The sequence below is a fragment of the Mya arenaria genome, chromosome 11 (assembly GCF_026914265.1).
Source record: "Mya arenaria isolate MELC-2E11 chromosome 11, ASM2691426v1".
Classification (NCBI taxonomy): Eukaryota; Metazoa; Mollusca; class Bivalvia; order Myida; family Myidae; genus Mya; species Mya arenaria.
In genome coordinates, this window is record NC_069132.1 from 42,097,569 (window position 1) to 42,124,579 (window position 27,011).

The 27,011-nt window shown below is 32.6% G+C and overlaps 1 protein-coding gene and 1 pseudogene across 1 annotated transcript; one reads left to right on the top strand and one right to left on the bottom strand.

Moving 5' to 3' along the window:
* Positions 1-4,510: 4,510 nt before the first annotated feature.
* Positions 4,511-15,475, top strand: LOC128208543 (uncharacterized; annotated as a pseudogene).
* A 3,594-nt stretch (positions 15,476-19,069) lies between these two features.
* LOC128207292 (neuroglobin-like) lies at positions 19,070-25,742 on the bottom strand. Its single transcript, XM_052910133.1, has 3 exons — positions 25,591-25,742; positions 20,559-20,796; positions 19,070-19,326 (listed from the first exon to the last, which is right to left on the bottom strand). Exons 1-3 carry the CDS (start codon positions 25,740-25,742, stop codon positions 19,156-19,158), a joined length of 561 nt encoding a protein of 186 aa, XP_052766093.1. The 3' UTR covers positions 19,070-19,155.
* Between the last annotated feature and the right edge of the window lie 1,269 nt (positions 25,743-27,011).

The window sequence follows — 27,011 nt, forward strand, 5'->3', positions numbered from 1 at the left end:
TAGGGGATCACACAGTTTGGCATCTTGTTACCCATATTGACCGCAGTTTCTACTGGTTGCTATTCGAACGGATATGTCTATTATGACATGAATACGCCGATGCAAGGTTCGTAATATATGTATCGTGACTGGTTATCTCTCATTGATTTGTATGTTTAGCGGATAAGACAAGCCTAATGTTGATGTTAATCACATTGTTTTCATAACAAACGTTGGCAGTCCCTTGTTTCATTTAGTATACGTCCGTTGTATTTCTTCTCCCTAAATTACACAGTCATTTATGTTCTTCTCGCAGCTTACAAAGCTGAGTATTGGTTTTCTTTAAATACATGAGATAAAATAAAATTCCATCAATTTTCACCAATGAAGTTTCTATTGAAACTATCAAAGTTAAGAGAACGATATCTTAGTGGCGTTTATGACGAAAATAAAGACTCTGATCAAACCAAGCGTCAATATTCTTGACTAATATCAATATTTAAAATTATTCTTTATCGTAATTACCATAGGTAAACGAAAATAGATAGAGTCTGTAGCGAACAAAACGCTTTGTTACGCACATGAAACCAGTTCAAAATATACAATTACTTCCACGCGAACCCAAAAGCAATTATTCCAAAATTTCAACAATCTCCAGAGAATACTGCACACTATAGGTGAACTTGATCTACTAACAATTCATAAATGCAACGAAACAGAAGCACAACAGTAATTGTAAAATGCCACCGAGCTCAATTGTCCCTGGCATGTGTTACCGAACTGTTAGAGATGTTCTGGTTAAACTGAAATGCACCATAACGCATCTGTCTTTGGCATATCGCTAATGCGAGTTTAGATCACAGCACTGATGGCCAATATCAGCGAGAATCTGATATATCTGATGTTTCCGAGCCTTGCGACAGCCTATTGGATAATGTGGTCAGATGGAAAACATCTAGTCAGCCTGTGTCTTACTATCTTGATTTGACACGGAGGGCGCTTTGTGATTGCCCAATGTTGTTTCTTCAAAAGTGAGATCAAAGGAAATTTAAAGGTTCTATTATATGATATTTGTTTCCAAGTTCGTGTTGGTCAATGACAATCACAGAATTTTCAGTTTTTCGTTCATTATGTTATGTACATAGAAGAAATTGAAAACATAAGATTACGGGAGCCTCCATACAGGGAAAAATGTAATATAATGTCAAGTAAACAAGTAAATACTTGCATTGTTTAGGAGATAACAACACGTCCAATTTGAATTCATATGCAGTTATTAATTTAACAAATATGAAATATGTGCACTACTTACAGTCTGTTACTTTACATCAATTTGAATAAATGGTTACATCTATTGTATCGCAGCTTTGATAAACCATAGTTTAACACTTATTCTAGGCATTCATTGAACGGCATTTTCTTCAGCAGATTACCAAATGTTCTCCGGAAAAATGATGCTCAGTCAATAAGAAATACAACTATTCAATATAGTTTATCAGACAAAAATATAAGAATATATCAACAAAGTCACTGGATGATATAACGTCACCATCTCATAGGAACAATTTAAACCTAATAATAATGTAATAATTGTTGTTGGGTCTAATGTCATTTACCATGAAACCTACGTAATTATGCACCCAACGTACAAATACTACTTGCAAATGAGCATTTCGAGATTATGAAGCGTTTAATAATGGCAGTGTTATGTCCGCCTTAATTAAAGTTTAGTTGTTAGAATGTTGAAAAACGTTTAGAAACGTGTATATAAGTATGACGTGTTATGCCAATATAACCCTGAGTTATTTCAGTGTACTACCAACATGATTGACGAACGACGTCATGCACAACGATGACTGTCACCGTCGTGCGTGGAAACTCCCTAAACATTGTTTAAAAGGACAAATATTTCAAAATGTGTCATATTATCTACCATTTGGAATCCTATTGCGCTTTTCTTGCGTATGTGTTTTCGTGCACCTTTTTAACTACTGAAATGACAGTGTAAAAGTTAATGCCGACGGGTCATATGGTAAACAAATTAAACACTACCAGAATAAACAAAGATCCTTTCTAATACGAAAATGACATTCCTGTAATTATTACAGGAGATGAGATTTCTGATAACTTAAAGTTATGGCTTACATCAATATTAGACACATCTTTACTTTTCAGACCTGTTGAGGTGCAAATCGCTAAATAAATGCTTATCATCTATTCATTTAACACAAAGGTGAAACTCTCAGTGCCAGACAATTAAAACAAACACAAAGAGACTCAAGCAAGTGTCCTGGCGAAGAAAATAATTTACATTGAAATGAAACAGAGATTTTTCCATGAAATGTATTATCTTGTGTTGAGATGTGTAGACAAGATATTTCCAGTATGTTTTAAGAAATCTTAACTAGATTCAATGAATTTTGTCATTTGAAAAATTTAAAATATGTTTTCAAAAGTCTAATCAAGATGCAGTCAATCAAGTTCTTAATTCATAACACTGAATTGAAACAGCTTTTTATTTTACTAGGAACTTGAATGTTTTCAGAAATCTTAATATGATAATCATTTTCTTATATTTTTGTATTGCAGGAAAGAAGAAAAAATATACCTTGGGTTTAATGTTCTTGCACTCTCTACTGTTATCAACATCCTGTCATTATAATCAGTCGCATTTCCAATGCGCCGAACATGCATAAGTAATTGCAAATAATCGCTTCTCTTGACAAGCATCACGCCTGGGTAGTGTACATTTGTAAGGCCAAGATTGACGTCATTATTAAGGTGTTAATGACAGATTAATCAGATATCAGTTTATAACGAATGACACAAGTGTTAAAAGTGATTTCAAAACGTATTTCTGGCAAAATACAACAGCAAGATATCTGAATGGTTCAATAAAAGATAAATGAAGAAAAGAAAGCAGACCTGTAGGGCTATCGTAGGTTACATATACCAGACAATATGGCAGATGGTTATATTTTATTACCGAAAAGGGCAAAATAAAATTAATCATCAGACTGCTATTCTTTATCGTCTAGTCTCAAGAACAGGTGACTAGTGAGCCTTTAAACAATGTTTCAATGAGGTGCAATTACTAATCACCTGACATGCTTTCAATTTATTCGGAATGGTTGTACACATATAATTGATACTTGTACACACGTATAAAAGCAAAGCTGTTCTTACAGGCGCTGGAATCGAAACCGCTATCAACCCTTAAATGCATTTTGTTTCTTGGCAACAATGACAAAATTATGCCCTTCTTTGATCACTAACTGCATATGAATTCAAATTGCATGTGTTGTTGTCTCAATTTATTGTTTCCTAAAAAGTATTTACTTGATACTGTATTACATTTTTTCCTGTATGGAGGCTCCCATAATCTTATGTTTTCGATATATTCGACATAACATAATGAAGGAAAATGTGAAAATTCTTCGATTGTCATTGACCCACACGGACTTGGAAACGAATATTATATAGAACCTTTCAGTTTCCTTTTGATCTTACCGTTGAAACAACATTAGGCAATCTCAAAGCGACCTTTGTGTCTAATAAAGATAGTAATCGACAAGCTGACTAGATGTGTTCCACCTGATCATGTTATCCAATAGGATGTCACAAGGCTCGGAAACATCAGATATATGCGATGCTCGCTGATATTGGCCATCAGTGCAGAGATCTTAACTCTCATCAGCAGTATGCTAAAGACTAAAGACAGATGCTTTTTGTGCATTTTTAGTTTAAACAGAACATCTCTAACAGTTCAGTAACACATGCCAGGGACAAATAAGCTCGGTGGCATTTTACAATTACTGCCGTGCTTCTGTTTTGTTGCATTTATGGATTGTTAGTAGAACAGTTTCACCTATAGTATGCAGTTTTCTCTGGAGATTGTTGAAGTTTTGGAATAATTGCCTTTGTGTTCGCGTGGAAGTAATTTGTTTTGAACTGCTGTCATATAATATGGAGATTTTATATTCGATTAATATGTTTGCTTTTTTTGCTCGCTACAGACTCTATCTATCTTTGTTTGCCTATGGTAATTAAGATAAACATTAATTTTAAATATTGATATTAGTCAAGAATATTGACGTATGGGTTGCTTGGTCTTCTTTTCTTTATTAACGCCACTAAGATATCGTGTTGTTGTTTTTTTTAACTTTGATAGTTTCAATAGAAACTTCATTGGTGATAATTGATGGAAATTTATTTTATCTCAGATATTCTAAGAAAACCAATACCCAGCCTTGTAAGCTGCGAAAAGAACAAATGACTGTGTAATTTAAGGACACGAAATACAACGGACGTATACTTAATAAAACAAGGGACTTCCAACGTTTTATATTGAGAACAATGTGATACATATCAACATTAGGCTTCCCTTATCCGATAAACATACATATCAATGAGAGATAACCAGTCACGATCCATACATTAACGAACCTTGCATTGGAGTATTCATGTCATAATAGACATATCAGGACTGAAAACAACGGCAGTATAGGAACCAGGAGATACTGCGGCCGATATGGGTAATAAGATGCCAAACTGTGCGATCCCCTACTCAAGTAGAGACAAGCACCTGCATATGGTGCTAAGTACGGAGCAGGTCAAGCTTGTACAGGGGTCTTGGGAGCTCCTCAAGGACGACCTTGGCAGATTAGGGCTCATCGTGTTTCTCAGGTGTGTTTAAATCAGAATTGTTGTACATAATATCTCAGTCAATCATTTATATTATTAATATCAATCATTATGATAAATAGCATCACAATAATCACAAATTATATCATCATTTTCTTATATTAACAACAAATAAATCCTAATCAAATTATTAAAGATTCATATCAAATTCACTTAAGATATTTTGTAAAATTCGAGGTGTTTTAATTAGAGAGCTCCCATCCAAAACGATCTTCCGCAAAAGCGACCAAATTTGTTAACCAATTCGACACAAAGTTTTTATCCAAAGTTGAAGGGATATTATTTTATCATTTTGTCAAATGTTGGAAAAAAGAAGTTTCTTTCATTTCGTTATATACTATATCATTCTGAGTAAAAAAAAATGGAATGTAATGGAGATGCTTGACAGAGGAAAAATAAAACGTTTAGGGACATAAATAAAAAAAAACACATTCCTACACCATATAAGTGGATTATAAGTATATTTCGTATGCACAATGCGAGGTAAAATTCGCGATAATACAAAATTATGTTTAGAAACCATTCAAATTCGTCATATTCTGTTTTTCGTCTTTTCGTATCATCTCCTTATAACACGGACATGTAAAGGTAGATGTGAGATAGTTATCACGCTATACACTTCAAGAAAACAAACATCTCTAATTGTACCTGTAGCTCATTGCAACGATGAGATTTTAGACGATGAAATGTTCATCACACCATAACTAACAAAGTGATCAATGGAAAAATGTTTTCTGTATACTCTACAGGACATGCCTTCAGTCGTTTCTACAATACTTCAACGTGAAATAGAATTTTAAGGAACTTCTATTGATAAATGATATATATATATATCAAAGAGGCTCCTAGAGTTGAATTTAACAAGGAAAGTTCTTTATTTGTTTAAACTCTTTCGAGCTCTGCATGGTTATTTATTTGTAGCTGCGTAATACATATTAGACAAACTCTTTAAACCTTGCTCAAGTAATCATTTTCTGTCCCAACACTTACAGATCGGATTTTAACCTATGTTCTTCTAGTCCTCTTAAAAATACATTGACATTTTAAAATAGACTTACCTTTGTAAATTCCGTTGATTTTAAGCTGAAACTTGTTATTTCATTTCAATTAAATAATATGATAATTCACCTTTTATTGTATCGCAGCTTTGATTAACCATAGTTTAACACTAATTCTAGGCATTCATTGAACGGCATTTTCTTCAGCAGATTACCAAATGTTCTCCGGAAAAATGATGCTCAGTCAAGAAGAAATACAACTATTCAATAAATGACAAAATTATTTTTTTCATATAGCTTCAAATATAGTCATTCACTTCCTTTTCTTGCATCAGCAATACTTTTTTACACACTGTTTTTCAGTTGAAGCTCATTGCTAAGGAATGGCATTATTTTTAATAAAAGAAAACAGATATTCTTTTATAAATTAGTTTTATTGCTCGAAAGGTGTATTTGAAGAAAAAGGGATCATATGGGTAAAATAGCAGTTCTCTGCATGACGATGGTGTCACGAAATTATATTCATCAATAAAAAACAAACAAAATAATTTCGATTCAAGCTTAAGATCAGAACTTCAATGACACTAATATCTCGAAACAACCTTTAACCTACCCTTTATCGAACAACTGCATATTTTTTCTATTTCTCACATATTTTTTGTAAATGTATTTAAGCTTAATGACAATTTTACAACACGTTTGCAAACTTGTTTCCAAAATGAAATATTTAGAATAATGAATTTAAACATTGTGTGACAATATCACATTTTAATCATAGTAGGATATACATTTGTGGTGAGCTTGTGCAAAATCGAATTTTGATCAGAATAATTAAAGTTTTAATATAAAATGGACATTTTCCTGGCTTTTGCACATCTGTAAAGGTGCTTTCTTCATGTTTCTCTTATGAATTATAGCAAATTTACTAACGGCATTTTGATATATGAAACTCCTTGTTGGCAGACATAGACCAGTTATTCATCTAAATATTCGTGTAATATGATCTGATTTGCAGCACTATAAGTGTAAGCATAGATATTGAATAGGATGTGTCAAAGTAATATTACCCAATCTCGGTGTAACGCCTACAGTAAGTGTCCAAAAATCCTCATAATATGCAAACAACTTTAATCGGTGCGTGGTTTCATGCCCAAATAGGTATGAGGGTTCAATGGATGTAACATTCCATTGTGTAGAAGTAAGCATAGACAAAGAAGTGCATAATTTTGTCATTGCTGCCAAGAAACGAAATACATTTAAGGGTTGATAGCGGTAACAATTCAAGTGCCTCTAAGAACAGCTTTGCTTTTACCCGTGTGTACAATTATTAATAATCTATCTACAACCATACTGTATCAATTGAAAGCATGTCAGTGGATTAGTAATAGCGCCTGGATGTTTCAACACAACTAGACAAGTTATGTTTCTCGTTTTTTTATGCTCACTTTAAATAAATCTATAGTTTGATGGCTGTGTATTGATTCATATTTCAAAGGTACCAATAATCCTTCAAACGCAAAAATATGCAAACGATGAATGACAACTAAAACAGAAGCCTGATTAAAAAATAAATGACCAAAGCATAAGGCTCCTGAGTCACCTAAGCTTTAGTGTAGACAAACAAATTATAGCGGTCTGTTGATTAATTATGTGTTTATATTGCCCGATTCTGTGATAAAATATAACCATCTGTCATATGGTATGTTATTTGTAACCTGCAACAGCTGGACAGGTCAGCTCTTCTTCATTTATCCTTTATAGAACAATTTAAATATCTTGCTCCTGTATTTTGCCATAAATACGTTTTGAAATCAATTTAAACACGTGTGTCGTTCGTTATAAACTGATATCTGATTAATCTGTCATTATCACCTTAATAATGACGTCAATCTTTGCCATGCGAATGTCTTGTACTCAGACGTGATGCTTGTCAAGAGAAGTGATTATTTGCAGCTACTCATGCATGTTCGGCGCATCGGAAATGCGACTGATTATAATGATAGGAAGTTGATAACATTGGAGAGTGCAACGAAATGAGACCCAAGGTAAATTCTACTTCTTTCCTGCATTACAAAAAGATAAGAACATGATTTTCATGTTTAGATTTCTGAAAAACATTCAAATTCCTGGCAAAATGCTGTTTCATTTCAGTGTTAGGAATTGTGAACATGATTGACTGCATCTTAATTTAATCTGAAAACATATTTAACATTTCTCAAAGGACATAATTCATTGAATCTAGTAAAAATTTCTGAAAGCATACTGGAAATATCTTGTTTAGACATCTCAACACAAGTTTCTTAATTTTATGAAAACAGACCTGTTTCATTTCAATGTAGACTATTTTCTTCGCCAGGAAAGTTGTTGGGATCTATTTCTGTTTGTTTTAATTATGTGGCACTGGCAGTTTCTTCTTTGTATTAAATAAATAGATAAAAAGAATATATTTAGCGATTTGCACTGGAACATTTTTCGTAGTAGGTCTAAAAAATAAAATTCAATTTAATATACATGTAAGCCATAGCTGTAAGTTAAAGAACCATCCTTGGGTAATGTCAACACCATTTTATCAGAAATCTCTTCTCCTGGAATAATTACAGGAATGTCTTTTATCGTATAAGATTTTTTCTGATAGTGTATAATTGTTTACCATCTGACCCTTCGATATTAACTTTCACACTGTCTTGTCAGTAGTTACATTAAAAGAAAAGTGCAGGGAAATACTTTAGCAAGAAAAGCGCAATTGGAATACATAATGGTAGATATGACACATTTTGAAATGATTCTCCTTTTAAACAATGTTTAGTGAGTAAAAACGCACCGCGGTGACAGTCATTGTTGTGCCTGTCGTCGACCGTCAATCATGTTGGTAGTACACTGATAATAGCTCAGGATTAGACAGGAAGATCACGTAACACACATACACCCATTACTGGCCGTCTTTCGATGTTCTAACAAATTTGCTTTGATTAAGGCGGACCTAACACTTTAATTAAACGCTTCAAAATCTCGAAATGCTAAATCCATTTGCAAGCGAGAGGATTTTTACGTTGCGTGCATAATTACGTAAGTTTTATGATCAAAGGCATATGACCCACCATCAATTATTTACAAAAGTAATGTTTAAATGGTTCTTATAAGATGGTAAGGTTATATCATCGAGTGACTTTGCAATGCACTTCATTTTATATCAAAGTTCACTTAAACCTTCGCCATTAAACTAGAACAAATACTAGTAACAGGGTTATTTGATTAATAGTTTGTTATCGTATTACATTGTATATTAATCATTAAGTGTTTTTTGATACCTGAACACGATCATGCTTATGATTCAGACCACTGGCATCTGTTTGAAAGACTATTTTTATAAGTGCATGTACATACAATAGTTATCTAATCGTAAAACATAGACTCAACCAAATGCTTGCTACACACAGGAATCAAGCATTTGATATTTATAGATAAAATCAAACGTGTGCATGTGGTCTACTTTTAATAATTCAAACTTCATTGCTACTTCTATAGGATTTTGTGATGTGTCTGCATTGGTATTATGTGTTCTGGCGTTGCAACGGCAGAGCTACTAGTTCCTGTAATAATTCGAATGGTAAGACATTGTATGTGTAAACATGGATAGAAACCCTGTTCAGGTACAATACACTTAAGTAGCATAAAAAATTCTAGCTATTCTCTATTTATAATAAAATGCATGTTCACTGTTTTTGAGACGCCTTGGATTAGGTTAAGGATTTTTTTTCAAACATGTTTTTGGTAAACTATGTAGCATTTAAAGCTATTGTATATTTATTAGAACACATCTACTCCTTATATAGACTCTAAAGCCGAGATGCTTATTATATGTCCTATATATTTAAATTTCTGTGAAACATTTTATGGTAATCAAAGTGTGTGGAGTCCGAAGGACTCCACGCGTTCTTTGACCAGCCCAATTGCGTTCATATCCCCGATAATGAGATCAACCCCGCAATTCATTCCTTATATTTACACCAATAAATCATTATTTCATTCAAGAATTGTTAACAAAATACTTCATTTCATTTAAGAACACATACCAGAATCCTTTCTTATTCATTCAGTAAATAGAACAACACGACTGTAACGGGAAACATTTTTTCAAATGACGTCATAATAACGTTGTAAAAGATCAACCACTTGAAATTACTTTTAAACGTAAAATTGAAACACTTATGACAACAACCCATTTAAAATATAATAAATTAACACTTTCTTATAAGTTGATTTATAATTTACGGGACCTTCTGACGCAATACAAACAATAACAAGATCAATAGTTTACATGTACATTGTTATCCGATGAATTGCGATACGAACATATCCGAAGATGTTGCGTTATCGATTGATAAACGCAATTGCCGAAAGGCAGTTCTTAAGGAATGGAAGTTGAGGTGTAAATATTGTATATTTAAAAGGATTTGCATTAAGTTAATACAAGTATATGATGTATAGTAGTACATTTAAATGTACGGGCTTCAACCTTCCGTCCATAAGGTACCGTGTATTAAATACTCGCATCTAGTATATGTGTTTGAATAGCCTTCAGTGTAATTTTTTATTAATACCAACATATTACCATTCTTTAACTGCGATTTTGATATTCTTTTATAACGTTGACATCTCATTGTATCATTAAAACAGAAAGAAGTTCCATTAACAAATTGGTTCATGTGCTTAGTTAAGATATCTAAGCATACATTATGAGAATCATATCTCCAATAATATGTATGCTTTTTGTTCGCTACAAACCCAAAACCTCATATATTTATGGTGAATATAATGACGTTCAATCTAAAATACGTTTAACCTTAAATAGTGAGAGTAAGAATTTAATTTAATAAAATGTATACTTTACAGGTAGTGATATCATGGAATAGTAATATGCTGATTTTTAATAGCTCAGACAATATTTTGAAATACTAATGTTTATAAGTTTATTGAAATGCTTAACCACTCTACGCATCCAATTAAAGTCTACATATAATTCAACATGTAATATGCCATTGGTTTTACAAGCGATCTTTGAAAAATCACGGTGTAAATTGTGCGTTTTGTGTTAGTTTTTTCCTAGTTACTTTTCCCTTTATGTGTAAGTAAATAAGTAAAAAATATGTCATATGTATTAATATCATGTGTCGATTCTAATGATTAGAATGCATAACCGATTTGGGATATATTTGAATATAACATTGTTTCATCATTTTGGCATTTTTGATTTTTATAGTTCAGACAATATTTTGAAATGCTAATGTGGTCGCTGCCTTTATAAGTTTATTGAAATGCTTAACCACTCTACGCATCCAATTAAAGTCTACATATAATTCAACATGTAATATGCCATTGGATTTACTAGGGATCTTTGAAAAACCACGGTGTTAATTGTGCGTTTTGTGTAGTTTTTTACTAGTTACTTCTCCCTTTATGTGTAAGTTAATAAGTAAAAATTATGTCATATGTATTAATATCATGTGTCGATTCTAACGATTAGAATGCATAACCGATTTGGGATATATTTGAATATAACATTGTTTCATCATTTTGGCATTTTTGACTGTGTGAAAGTTGTATTGTTGTGACATCATAGAATTTACTCGAATAGATAAGAATATTTATATATTATTTTCCACTTCGTGTAATGGTTTCCTGTGAAATAAGTAGACAAAAATGCCTGCAATCAGCCTCAAATAGTCTTTTTGACATTATAAGGGTCTTTCTTTCTCCGAGTTTAAAAAGTGCTAATAGTCACTTCAATGAAAAATCATCATCATCATCATCATCATCATCATCATCATCATCATCATCATCATTTTTATCGTCGTCGTCGTCGTCGTCATCGTCGTCGTCCTCTTCGTTGTCGTCAGTCAACAGTAGTCTGTTTCTACTGATACATGCCATGTTGTTTTTATCTATATAACGGTTACTCTAAATTTGGTTGAGTAACAATGCATGTCAGGCATATTCAACACGAAACGTTCAGTTTCATAAAAAAATAAAAATACATTAATTCAACACGTATTATACCTATTTCATCGTGAATAGTGAGGAGATAATTGAAAGTTTATATTATAACCTTAAGTTTGTTCTTTTGTATATGTTTCATTGAATAGTTTCACAGTATAAACAAAATTTAATTCGATTAGAAATGCCTTTGTAAAAACGGTGAAATAAGGTTACATTACATGGTAATAATAATATCCATTATAGAGAGTAATTACTCGTTTTCGATGTCGATTGATGAATGAGAGGGAAAATAGAAGCGAGTTGAAAGTATGTTAGTGTCTTTGAATGATACAAGAAAATGATAGTAAAAGTTGAATTAGTCTGAATGTGAATTAGTCTTTAAATTACTGAAAACGTTTGTATAATGAAAAACGAGTAGTTTTTGTTATTAATGCTAAAAGGAGATACTGGTTTAGTTGGTATTTTACTTAAGACATTTTGTAACGAGTAGAACAGTTTTATAGACGTTCCATATTTGCACTTCGCAACTTCATCACCAGCACTCATCTGTGGCAAAAATCAAGCAAAATCTCAATCACTTTTACTAAAGGGCTATTTTGTTATACTTCATGTTTGTATACCATTGTCAAAACAGCATAAGGTAGGAAGCCCCCTTTCATTGGTAGTTTGTTATTTGACATAAAAACACAATCTCGCTCGCGATATGTACCAAAGAGATTTGAAGACATAAACATTCTGTCAAGATTTAGAAAGAAAGACGTTAACACAAGTTAGAGATGTTTGATAGAATAAAAAATAAAGTCATTGAGAAACAAGAAAAAATCCCCATCTTGCAACAAAGTTGATATTGATTTTGTATGCACTATGTAATAGGAAGGTACAGTACTTGATCAAACTAAAACTCTGTTAATGAATGAAAAAAAACCAAGTCTATCCTTTTTACCAAGACGCTCTCCTCTCCTTTGCCATTTCCTGTCATCCCATTATAACAAGATAAAAACAGGTTCATTTAAGAGCATTCAGAGTCTTAATGGGCAAAACAACACTTCCAGAAAACACCATATTTTAATATACCAGTCCTGTAAGTTTTCGAAAGTCTGAGATGATTTTGACACCAGTCTATTATCTTTAATTAACTTCAAACTTAATCAAATGAACATTGTTTGATGTATGATCTGCAGGACATTTGATTGTATAATATACAGGAATAAAACGAGGTAAACATGTACTTTTACTTTTTATCTATAGGGGTCCAACAAATATGTGTCGAATTACAATCCAAACAATGACAATAGCTCATTGTATTATTCTTTTCAAACGTCTTCAAACATTGCACGTTTATGTATATGCCATTGCCTTATAGTTCAGGTTTCCGATGTACAAGGAGGCTTGGAGTAGCATTGAAAAGGTTTGAATGATTACCTAATATGTAAAAACATATGCATTACGACAGAGGTATTGCAATGAGTGTTTTTGTGAAGCCGAAAGTGAATTGACGGATTTTGCTAACATAAATGCCAAACAAGCCTTTTTTTCATATGTTTATCGATAAACTATTGACATATTCTTTCTTTAAATATAACACCCTTTGAGAAACTTCATTTGATAGTTTTATTCTTAAATTTAAATAAAATATTGATAAATCATAGACATATTCTTTCTTTAAATATAACACTCTTTGAGAAACTTCATATGATAGGTTTATTTTTAATCTAAAATAAAATATCGATTCACCATGGACATATTCCTTTTTTAAATATAACAACTTTTGAGAAACTTTATTTAATAGTTTTATTCTTCATTTTAAATGAAATCGAAAGCGAATGACCGATTTTTCCACCTTTCAAAGCCATAAACACGTGTGTATGATATTTTTTCAAAGAACTGTTGACATATTATTCCTCGACACATAACACCCTTTCAAATAATACCAAAATATTATGTGATCACAAGGCATCAATAATAATTTATTGATGATTCCTTTAAACAAATTAAACAATATGTACAATTGCTCAGCACATCATTTTTTTTTCAAACACTTAAAACATTTAGGTCAATCTCCTTTAAGTCTATTTACGTGAATTAAAATTTTAATCGGAACTTTGATTTCAATTAAAACCATATTTAAAACCCCAAGAACGAATGAGCTCAATTTACTTTACCGTTTTTGAAATATTTCGATGGCAACGTGCTTCGCCTTATGTGAACAAAAGCGTAAGGACAAAAAGGATGAATACTTAGATCTAAATATCGTAATGGGGGCATCAGTCAAAAATGCATTATCTAAAATAACAAATTAACAATAACATTTGTTTACAAATAGCTCAGTGTTTATACAGATCAAAGTGCAAATATGTCGATACCGTTTGCTATTTCAGAAACAACAGGTCTTTTTGCTAAATATGGAAGAAATAACAGCATTTCCGGCTTCACAAGAGAACCTAAAAGCATTCGCTGAGAAAAGCTCCGTAGGTGGTAATAACTATGTTTTAAGTCTGATGTCAAAAGCCCCATCGCCGCTTGAGCTCTTTAGGGAGTCTTATCGTTAAAATATTTTTCTTTATTGTTTTCTTTTGTTGTATTTTTTGTAGGGGAATGTTGTAATTTCTTGCTTAGGTAAGATGATGTTAAAGTACCGATAGCACTTAAATTTCTTCACAAGTATAATTTTTAATAATAATAATCATAAACGAGTAAACCATCTTGAATTCATATCATAGTTTACTCTAAATCTGTTTCAAAATGTGTTTAAATTCAAACCGCTTTAATAAAACAGACGCTGATGAGTAGACTAAATGTCAGTCATATCGAATCTGCTGAAGAAAAGGACAGTTAGTGTTCATTACTTGTCGAAGAAAAAAGGGTAAATCTAAATTTCTTATGATAACAAAGAGAGGGTTGTGAAAGCCGAGCACGATGGTTAAAATCACATTTCTCTTACTAATAATGAAAACTAGCTAACCTCTTCTTATTCCAACAGGTTCCAACCGAGGCAGTCTACGTTATCGGTTTATCCTTAGAGTAGATGTTAACGTGAAATAAGCCTTTGTATGGGAGTGCTAGAAAACTTAACTTAAACCAAAACAATACCCATTTAGTGAGCATTTCACTTGTTGCTGAGTAAAAGTGGTGTATTCAATATATTCGGATAACTAATTGACCAGTCGTATGTAATTTAAAGGAACATTTAACATGAAACTTGTGGTCAAACGTTGAAGTCAATAATGTAGATAGTGCGAGTAATATCAGACAAGCTATATCAAGCAAAGCAATATATCAATATATCACAAAAGATCCTCAGGTATACCGTTGACTAATAAATGGAAAGTGTTGTTCTGAGATTACAATACCAATGAATCTTCTGAAAAGGATAAAGTACAGATTTTGAGTTAAATCGATTTGAGGTCGAAATTCATGCTATTGACGTTGTTATCAAACACGTTTTTTTTCGGTTGTACTAACAAGTTAATAACATGTCCATACGCATGAAGAAGTAAACACGATATAAGTAAATGCTACATTTTCCAATACTTTACTACTCCATCTTACGCTATTTGAAACGGAACCGCAAGTGAAGACGATTTTCCCAGATATTTTAAAAATGAAATTTTAATAACAAGTTGGAGTCAATCATGGATAAATGTATGTTACAACGACACTCAGTCACCACAAAGGAAGGGTAAGGGGCGTCTGTGGAAAGTTTGGATGACTCAAGATTTCTTAATAGTGTTTCAATCTCCATTGGTCAGACGAACGTGCAACGACAAGTCAAACCACACATGGTCAAGGTTACTTAAGTGGTTTATTTTATTAATCATCAAATTAAGAGTAAATTTGACAATTTTAAACTGTAAGGATAGCTACTGCAATGAATTACATTCCCTTGTCAAAACTATTTATTGGAAATGATCCTCCGCTAGGGATCCAAACTAGGAACTATTTTTAATAAGAAAAATACTCATTCACCGCTTTGCAAGGCTTTTTGTAGTCCGATAATCTGAATACACCATGCCTTTACAATAAACAGCGTTTAGAACTTGCTTAGGCGGGATTAATTCCGTTAAATACTAGTTATCAAAACTGCTTTAAAGTCGAGAAAGATGCTCTGCAATGAAATTTAACAGCTTTTAATGAGCTGTAGAACAGATTAAAGCCTTCCAGACAGGAATAAAAAAAACTCGGATACCATTTCCAAAATCTATCCGTTATTGTTGAAGAACTTGTCGTTTTTTTCCAATGTCATTTCCCTTAAGCAGCTGTTAATAATCACTCCTTCTGACATCTGTTACTTTAGAGTACAAACTATTCACGAAACGTCTCATGTTATTTTCACCGAATCCTAAGTAATCAGTTTGCACGAATGGTTTTAACTTTCAGTCTGTTAAAGCGTTGCATACCACACAAAGCTATTCAAAATATATCAATCATGACTTCCTCTTAACATCAAAAAGCCAATACCAAAACGGATTATAATCTGATGCGATTATTTTTTCAAACGCTTTTTATCAAAATGCACCTTTATTGCAGACGTAATTTGTCTAGCCGTGTTGGTAAAGATATGGCACGAATATTTAGATATTGAAACAATTTCAATAGAATCTTAAAACTGGCTATGGAAGCGGTAAATACGCAACATTAAGACTTACATACAGATGGTTGATGTACATGACAAAGAATAAGGAAGCTAAGGTTAAGACAGAAATAATATTTCATGTTTTGCATTTCGCGCAATTAGATCCCATATACATTGCCAATGTTTATATTAACATCAAATAGTAAAGTGAGCTATAATTTACTTAATTTGGACTATCGCTCATCAGGGTCTTGTTTTTCTACAATAAAAGCTTGCGTTATGCATTATGGGGTCGTATTATATCCTTAGAGTCATAGGATCGTTCGGGATTACGTGAAGATCAAAAGCAGAATTGAATTTTTTAATCGTTTCTGAAAGTATTAGAGATCGTACACCTTGGACATATCTATCAACTTTGAAAGTACAGTCAACACTGTCGAAATCGTTGGGCCCTTGGATAAGGCTTTGAGATAACGAAAAAGCGATATAACCGAAATACAAAGCATGTCTTACTTCACCCAACAAATCCAAAACAGTTCGACATAAGTAGAAAGTTGGGATAACAAAGTTCGATATAACGAGTATTTATTTTTTTCCAAAATTGTTATAACTTTACACTGAATAAAAATATGATTATTGTATTTATGCCCCCGAAGGTTGGCATATTGAAATAACAACGTCCGTCCGTCAGCCGGTTGTGCGTGTCGGGGTCGTAACGTTGCCACATGTAGTCGATACATAAAGATTACATACCGCGTGCAAGACCAATGTCCCTACCTTATGTTTAAGTTACTCTTGTAAAGAAAGCATATAAAAAGTAAACACGTTTGCTTACATAAACACATTTGGATTTCATTTGATAATATAAATTAAAAACATCATTAAATATGAAATATAACAAGTAACTTGTTTCTTAAAATATATTAAACTTCGTTTGATAAAACAAGCGAAGGCATCCGGCAAAAATTTTTGTTTCACATGATTACTGTTGTTTTAAACTGGCAACTTCATGCGTGAATATATGAACTATATGCATACAAATTGGTTTTAGTTAGTCTGATATGGTAAACCATTTTAATTAACCAATATACATTGTTAACAAAAAATACGGCTGTGAAAAGAAATTCCTGTTGTTCTTATTTGTTGGAAAACGGCATGTTAATCATTCATGCCAATACCGTGAGTTCAGATTGGCTACACCTTGCCATTTTTCAGTTTAACTAGATTTGCTCTGTTACTCTGTGCCGCATCAAAGTTTTACTACAGGATGTTTTTGAACATGACAACTGCATGTCAATCCCGTGGAACGTTTAAAAATATGTCCCCGTAAACTAAAATAAGAAGCCTTTTGATATGCCTTTTTAAATCTCTGCAAGAACTATGGCTTTATATAACTGACCTGTATATGACAACATATTCTAAATGCAATCTTCACAGTGCAGAAAATCACACCTCGTATCGACGTTTTTAGAAGTTTTAGAATAGTTAGAAGATATTTGGTTTTACATGAAGTGTAACACCATCGTCTTGTTTGTTGTCATAAATATACAACAAAAATAAGCACAGTCAAAAACAAAATAAAGATTGAATCGTTATGTAGGCTGTTTAATCATGCAGTAGATAGAAACGCATGCTAGTCGTGTCATTAAAGACATGTTTTTAAATAGAAAACCGACAAACAGAGAACTATGCATTCTCACATTTTAAACAAACTATTCAGGGTTCGTATAAAATTAACTATAAAAAGTTAAACATTCTAAACATCAATGAATTTTAGGTATATGTGTCTAAATAACTTCAGGCAGATAACTCAACATTCCAATGAAAGATTTTTCTGATCGGTTCTAAACCTCAAGGTCCTAAAGATAAACATTTATGTGTGTCTATTTCAGTGTTCTCTTCAATGAGAGCTTTTCATTAATGCAAGAAATTTGTAATTGTCCATAAACCAAAATGTAAATGTCTCAAAGATAGAGATTTACGTGCATCTAATTCAAGTTTCTCTCCATTCAGACACCAATAACGACATACGCAGTATGGCATTTTAAAGAGGTATTGGAAAACAAGACGTCTTCACTTGCATCATTTAGGCATATTTGCTCTAGAAATAGCTCGTTAATTATTGTTTTCATTCCATTACTTAAAGTGACAATCTTATTCAAAATCAATACATACACATGTATAAAACAAACACAAATTTTGACTGATAAACCATAAACTACTTACTAAATAACGCATTTATGGAAAATATCAATTACTGATAACAAAATTGTAACCGTGTCATTAAAAGCTGAAAACGCGAAAATATTAAATGATTGGTGAATGCTAAAAGATTTACTGTGATTTACCAGAGTCTCAAAAGGTAGAAATACCATGTTTTCTGCACATTTCTTTCAAATTAAACTCGGTATACTTCGTAAGAACCATTGTTTTCGACAGCTATTCATTCGTTTTTGTATATCAAATCAATTCTATCAATGATGATAAATATTGTTTGGGAGTAAGAGTGCAACTAAAATTTCCGTTTTCTTGTTAAATGTACATAGAAATGACGTTGAAATAGGGCTAATGAGATGTATATGTCAGCGCATGTTACATAATCAAGTAGACAAGAATCCAGTTTCAGAAACCGTTACCGCAATTCCGGTGATTCTTTTGTTAAAAATATGTCAAAGCCACGAAAGAGTTATTGTTCTGGGCGTTCAATAGCATTTTTTCTGAATAATTATTTCGAAGGCCAATAACGATAACGTTTTCTAACAATATGTTCGCAACTTTGACATAACATGATGCAATATATATTTTAAGTTTCCTTGAATTGAATCTGTTACTGCAAATCAATTTGAGTGTAAAAAGCAATGATTCACAGTTGAAATAGCAAAATAAAATATTGACCAAATTATGTTATCTGCCAATTTCGCTGGTAATGTCGGAATCAATATCCGGATTTTCCATTCCCATTTTCATATAGACACAAATATAGTCATACACTGTTTTCCACGCTTCTGCAACACTTTTCGTATAATATTCTTCAAGCACTTCTTGGAGACCATAGTTGAGGGAAGGCCATAATTTCTGAAACAAACAGAAAAAGAATGTCTTTATCACATATTTAAAGTGTAACGATACGATTTTGCTAACTCTTATAAAATCGTATGCCCCACTTTCTTAAATAAATATCGAACACTATTTCAATTTGTCCTATATAAATTGTTATTTGAGTAAATGGTAATTCATTTGGTACTTAGTTAATGGCCAAAGCTAATGTTTCTGCACGAAGACGACGCCGAGGAAGACGACAAAATGGCTGTCGCAATAACTCGACTTTTTCTTTGAAGAACAGACGAATTAAAAACACAACTTGCCATGTGTTTTCTTAAAACTAACTTAAGGAAAATACAAATTTATCTTTGTTAATGTTTTTTATATTAAAAGTATTTCTGGTTTGTAACAAACTGATTACTAAGGGTTTTGTAAATATCGGCATATTATGATGTCACACAGAACCTCATGAATAGATGCTACTTAAAAGTTACGAAGGTCAGGAGAAGTAATTACTCACGGTTGCAAATGTATGTATATCCTTCGGGAAATAAAATTACTTTAAAAACAGAGAGTCGATATTAACGGCCAATCTTCTTAAATGGCATCCAATTTTATACTCCTTTCTAGAAACCTATAATCTTTTATAAGTGATAAGGAAAGGATTGACTGTATCGAGTTAAGATATCTAAAAAAAGTTTAAAATGTCTGGTGAATTGATTGTTGAATTGTGTTTAAATGATTAGAAATTTACTATATAAAACAGTCCTACAATTTTCTCTAAATCAATAAGATTCTATCGAATTATTTACCTTTTATGTTTTACGAAAAATGCGCATTTCTATAGCTAAGCCATTTGGAAACGTGTAAAGAAAAACCTTAAGATGTTAAGTATGTTTTAAAATGGTAGTTTTCCCAATATTTCGATTTATTTTTATTTTTTATTGAACAAGAATTCATAGTGCCACAATAAGTTCACATTGACAATAGCTAAGAATAATGACACAGCCTCTTGTATACAGACTAATGGACGTCAACAAGACTTGCAAGGTGGTAAATGAGGTTTGTCAGTGTAAAACGTGTTTAGATATCCGAAAACAGTCGCTGATGTCGATTCCAAGCGGAGGTCAGTTCTGTTTCATGCCTTACATAACGTACTGACTAGTTTTAACAAGAAAAAAAAAAGATCTGCATTGAAATTGCTATCCTTCTAGGTCAGAATCACTCTTCAAATGAATCTTGCTATTATATATTATCTTACCAACCTTGACCATGTGTGGTTTGACTTGTCGTTGCACGTGCGTTTGGCCGATAGAAATTAAAACATTATTGAGAATTCTTGAGTCGTCCAAACTTTCCACAGCCGCCCCAAGCCCTTCCATCACGGTGACTGCGTGTCGTTGTAACATGTCTTTGTCTATGTTTGTCTCCAGCTTGTTGTCATGGTTCATTTGCACAATCTTTGGAAATACCGTCTTCATTTGCGGTTCCATTTCAAATAGCCTGAAATTGAGTGTAAAAATGATATCTTTAGTTTAAAGCCTTTTTGCCCTATTTATATCATAATCAATGTGGCATTGTTTATTAATGTTATTGAAGTTTTATATACATTTAATGTTTATTGACCTGTCAACTTTACATGTACTGTAATATAAACATATCCAAAGAAAGTTTTCAATACAAAGACGTTAAGAGCATGTGATATGGTTTTCTTATATCAACGAATTTAAGCTTGTCTTGTCATACAGATGTCAGCTCTAATATTGCCAAGTGTACCCTAAAATGCGCCAACGATGGCCAACTTCTCCTCAAAGATGTACATGATGCTCTTTGATGATTAAACATTTATTCTGATTGCTGATGATTTGGCACTTTTTATAAAACATTGTCTAAACAGCAACGGGTGTTTTTTTGCATGAAAACATAATTATGTAACGTCTATAGCAACATGTTTAATAAGAGTTGATGTTTTCCCGATTATGTGAATGACACGGCAAACATCAGTTTTGCGGTCCGGTGTCGTTGATAATTATGTCCAAACAGTATAACTATGGTGATGTTCTAGGAAAGCAAAGGCAAAAACAGTTGAAACAAGTATGATTTAGATTGATAACCAGTGTAGTCTAACAGGGTGCCGTTTTTATTCAGTGGAGCCACACAGAGCCACATGGTTGCGTGATTAATACCTATCGTGCTCATAGACGCCTGCTAATATTTAACGGCGATGCACTAAAGACATCATAGTGGAGATTGTTTTTGCATAATATAATATTATTACCAGACAAAAATATTGTGTACCTACACCAACACTGCATATTTACTCTATTGTATTGACTTTTGGTCTCAGGATTGGCAAACAGTATTGACAAATTTGCACTGTGCTCTGCATTAACACTGAGCTACTAGTAAACAAATGTAATTAGTTATTCAGAAACGGATTTTCTTGTTCCGTCATTCCACTGATATGTTACATATATCATCTTGACTAACGTCTTGACCCCTTTAGCAATACGCAGATATTATCCATCCTCATTGAGGTAACAACTTTCGTTAACTTAAAGGGGCAACATTCGCTGCCTCGGCAGCGAGTAAATGGGGAGTGGCTTATTGTAAATTCCCTCAGCTATGTACCTGTCTGTTAAACTCAGTGTTCTATCTTTAGCACACACAAGAGAAATGTAAACAAACGGGGCTGATCAGAGCAGACGATGTATTTCCCCACACTACAATATTCTATATGAAATAAAGATGACCAAGCCATCTTTAACAGATGTTTTCTTTGAAATGATTGTTTTCTTGTCCCTGACTGGCATTTTGTTATTTCGACTAAATCTTTGTTTCTGTATGGGACATCCCTCTCAAATGTTTAGAATCAACATTCTCATTCCAGTCCAAAATAGCAAGGTTTATTCTCAGTCTGGAATTCAAAACTAATTATTTTGTCAACAGACAATAATAATGCTTTATTGAATGCATCCACAACCCATAGTGTTGACACATTTAATTGGTAATTAAATGTTACTGGCTGGAATCTGGTTTGTGTATTGATAACTGGAAATCAAATGCACATTTTGAGTCAAAAAGGAGGGAACTCAAACACAGTTATACATGAACATTTGCAAGACATGGAACTAGGCACTGCCTTCCTTTAAAATAATAACTTTGGGCAGAATAAGAAGACTCAAAATATGGAACAAAATAATCAGGACAAAGATATATATATATATATATATATATATATATATATATATATATATATATATATATATATATATATATATATATATATAGTTTACATGACTGAAGTACAATAGGAGATATTCACTTTACCTGGCTGGGATATAAGCATTTGTAATGATGACAGAGCTTTTGATAGAAAGCGAAGGAGCAACTAACATTTAAACAATGAGGTTCATAATTATTATTTTTTAAAACGACACATATGAAAACAATGTTACATATTTAAACCTGGGAATGATTCACCAGACTTATTAATTACGTAACGCTTTAAAAGAAAAAAGGGTTAATATCATAGAAAACAATTAGACTAAAATGTAGCATATGAAGCTGATGATATCTATCAATAATTTTGGGATATTCAGGTGGAATAAAAACTTATCAAGGTTTGTTCACTTTTGTTACTACAGTATTTGATAGTGAGGCATGTCGTCTGCTACAAGCAAGCTGCTAGGGATGTAAACACCAGCACGTGGTAATGTTTACATCAGAGAGTTCATAACCCCCAGAACACCAATTAGCCACTCCCCCGGCAAATTCAAATTTTCAATCTGACAGTTGGATTTTTTTTCTTAAAGTCATGTTTCTAGTAATGTTTCAAAAACAAATTAAGGATTTTTTATTTGTTTAACCTTCATTCTACATGCCTGAAATTTTCATGTCTCAACTTTTTGTAAGCATTTCATAAATTTGGAAAAAGTGTACCTGATGTGAAACATGCATAAAATTATACAAAAGCTTGCCCCAGCGCCACCTGGAGGTTTATATAGTCCTGTTTCCCCTTTAAGCATAACTCTATCAAAATGCCTCATGAACTCATGAAATACCATGTTAGTTGGTAATATATATTATACATTAATTACCAAAGGTTTATCGTAAATCGCTTCTGTGCATCTGTCAAATAAATGTATTGTGATATTATGGAAATATCACATTGATAAAACTCGTTCTAGACACTTTATATCATATTTTATTAAAATGAAAGGTCATTTAATGTTATTGAAATAACAACTTTAAGCTTAAAATTATCGTCTAAAATCTCACATTTTCAATGAGATACAGGTATTTTTAGAGATGCTTGTTTGATTGAAGTGTAAAGTGGGTTAACTAATTTACGTCAACCTTTAACCTCTCGTGCTATAATGAGATATTAAATATAGGCGACAGAAAAAATATCAACCCTTTATATGTTTCCTTAGGCCACACCAAATTGATATTTCGTTCCGCGGATTTACCGCTCCTATTTTTTTGAAAATGTAAAAAAATTTTTTTTTATTTTTTTGTGCGCCCGCACCTCCATTTTGAACGCCAAGCATATTTTTTTCAGGTAATAATTTATTAAAAGGCTAGAAATAATCAAGTATAATTTTTATACGCCAGTTTTCGTGTTTTTGTAAAGGGAAGCTACCGATGCGTAGTGTTTTTATACTGTATATCGATCAGTTTAGCATGGATTTCAATAAATTCAATCAAGATGGCGGCTTCCGGTATAAACAATGTGGCTCGAAGTTTGGAAATTAAATCTTATTTTTGACAATAAATATGTTTTGAACATGCTTGAAGTCATTGTTGATCGTCTCATGCACTTAAGGAACATTATTTAAAGCAATCATTATGTAATAAAGCATGTGTATCTGAGACTGGTAGCGATTATATTGCGTAATTAGTCATTTAGGGACTCGTTTTGAATGAAAATCGGACAGGTCAACTTAACTGGAACATGAGTCATTGTTTGGTCCAAATTGATGTATCAAGCTCATTTTTGATCAAATTCTGCGGGGCCATTTGGCAGGGATTTTATCAGCAGTGTGTCTCTGCAGGTCGGGAATTTTACCCGGGTTTTGAGAGACCGGAAGTCAAAGTCCCCGCTATTCCGGACTTGGGGGGATATACAATTGGCTGGTGCATAAAAACATCTAAATAACCAAAAAAGTACTCTGAAAAATACCCTTGTTCTTTTTGTTTTAATAAGCACATGTCATTGCAATTCCTGTGATAATAAAAACAAAGTTTAGTCTATGTTATATGGAGTCTGATGTTTGATGATGCCTGTGTAAGTGATCATTTTTTACAAATCCAAAATCAATCCTAAGTTATGTCTAAATACAGTTGCATATGATGTTAAACTGATTCAGATAGATTTATATAAGTCGTTTCAAACTTTTTACTAAAAGCAGGGCTATTTATTATTATGAATGATCGTCATATTAAAGTACGTTTTAATTATATAAGAAATTAGACTTATACATATAATGTTTGTACTAAACACGGATGAATAAATAGTATGTATTCCGACATTTTCCCAAAGTCCATTAGAGGTTCAGTTCAAGATGCCATTAAAATGGGTTTAAGGGCAATTATTTTGAACAATCTTTCTTATTTATATTAAATATCAGGAAAAATATATTTTTCGCTCTTCGCTCGCTTCGGTTTTTATGAAAACTGACAAAAAAAAAATTTTTTTTTTCGCTCGCTCGCTCCAATTTTATTTGGCAAAAATCCGAGGAACTAAACATTAATTTGGTGTGGCCTTACTATAATTATGTTTAGTCATGTATTTTACCTCGCATAGGACATACTAAATTCTTATATGGTGTTAGAATATGTTATTGATTTATGTTCCTGAACGTTTTATGTTTCCTCCGTCAAGCATCTCCAACATATTTCAATCTTATCAGAAGGATATCAGATGTAATGAAATGAAATAAACTTCTTTCCTCACCATTTGCAAAAATGAGAAATATACCTTCAACTTTGGATAAATACTTTGTGCCGGAATGGTTAACAAATTGGAGAAGATCGTTTTGGATGGGAGCTCTCTAATTAAACATTTTTTTTAATTAGATGATTTTCGGATTAAACAAAATATCCTTGAATTTAATTAATATGTATCTTTAAAACTTTGAATTTAGTTTTTATTTGTTGTTAACATAAGAAAATGATGATGACAATATTGGTGATTATGGTGGTGCTAATTATAATAACATTGACCATGACTGATTTCGATAATATTAATGATTGACTGAGATATAATGTACAATACCTCTGAGTTAAACACACCTGAGAAAAACGATGAGCCCTAATCTGCCAAGGTCGTCCTTGAGGAGCTCCCAAGACCCCTGTACAAGCTTGACCTGTTCCGTACTTAGCACAGTATGCAGGTGCTTGTCCCTAGGGTAGGGGATCGCACAGTTTGGCATCTTGTTGCCCATAACGGCCGCAGTTTCTTCTGGTGTCTATACGCCCGGTGGAGTTAGTCCTGATATATCTATTATGACATGAATACTCCGATGCAAGGTTCATTAATGTATAGATCGTGACTGGTTATCTCTCATTGATATGTATGTTTATCGGATAAGAGAAGCCTAATGTTGATATGTATCACATTGTTTTCATAAAAACGTTGGCAGTCCCTTGTTTCATTAAGTATACGTCCGTTGTATGTCTTCTCCTTTAATTACACAGTCATTTATGTTCTTTTCGCAAGGTTATTGGTTTTTCGTAGAATATTTGCGATTAAATAAAATTCCATCAAATGTCACCAATGGAAATGCTCTTGAAACTATCAAAGTTAAGAGAACGATATCTGAATGGCATTTTAGACGAAAATGAAGACTCTTATAAAGACATACGTCAAAATTCTTGACTATTGGCAATATTGAAAATCAATTCTTATCTTAATTAAGATTAGTGAACGAAGGTAAGAGTCTTCAGCGAACAAAACACGAATATATTAATTTAATATGATACGCTCTATATTACGTACATGAAACCAGTTCAAAATATACAAATTACTTCCACGCGAACCCAAAGGCAATAAATCCAAAACTTCATCAATTTCCAGAGAATACTGCACACTATAGGTGAAACCGTTCTACTAACAATCCATAAATGCAACAAAGCAGAAGCACGGCAGTAATTGTAAAATGCCACTGAGCTCAATTGTCCCTGGCATGTGTTACTGAACTGTTAGAGATATTCTGGTTAAACTGAAATGCACCAAAACGCATCTGTCTTTGGCATACGGCTGATGAGAGTTCAGATCACAGCCCTGATGGCCACTATTAGCGAGAATCGCATATATCTGATGTTTCCGAGCCTTGCGACAACCTATTGGATAATTTGCTCAGATGGAAAACATCTAGTCAGCCTGTCTCGTACTATCTTGATTTGACACAAAGGGCGCTTTGTGATTACCTAATGTTGTTTTTTCAATGTTGTGATCAAAGGAAACTGAACGGTTCTATATAATATTCGTTTCCAAGTTCGTGTGAGTAAATGACAATCAAAGAATGTTTGTTCATTATGTTATGTACATCGAACATATTGCAAACATGAGAACCTACATACAGGAAAACACGTCATACAGTATCAAGTAAATACTTACATTGTATAAAGATGCACTATAACTCCTAAATAAGATTAACAATATTTAATAAAATTGTTTTAATATACCAAAAATGATGGATAAATGTCGAAAA

Excerpts from the sequence above, each read along its gene's own strand:
- LOC128207292 (XM_052910133.1), bottom strand. The coding sequence starts at position 25,742 with ATGGGCAACAAGATGCCAAACTGTGCGATCCCCTACCCTAGGGACAAG. Across the intron at positions 20,797-25,590 it reads GGGCTCATCGTTTTTCTCAG|GCTATTTGAAATGGAACCGC; the intron begins GTGTGTTTAACT and ends ACTCAATTTCAG. Across the intron at positions 19,327-20,558 it reads TCAAACCACACATGGTCAAG|AAATTATGGCCTTCCCTCAA; the intron begins GTTGGTAAGATA and ends TGTTTGTTTCAG.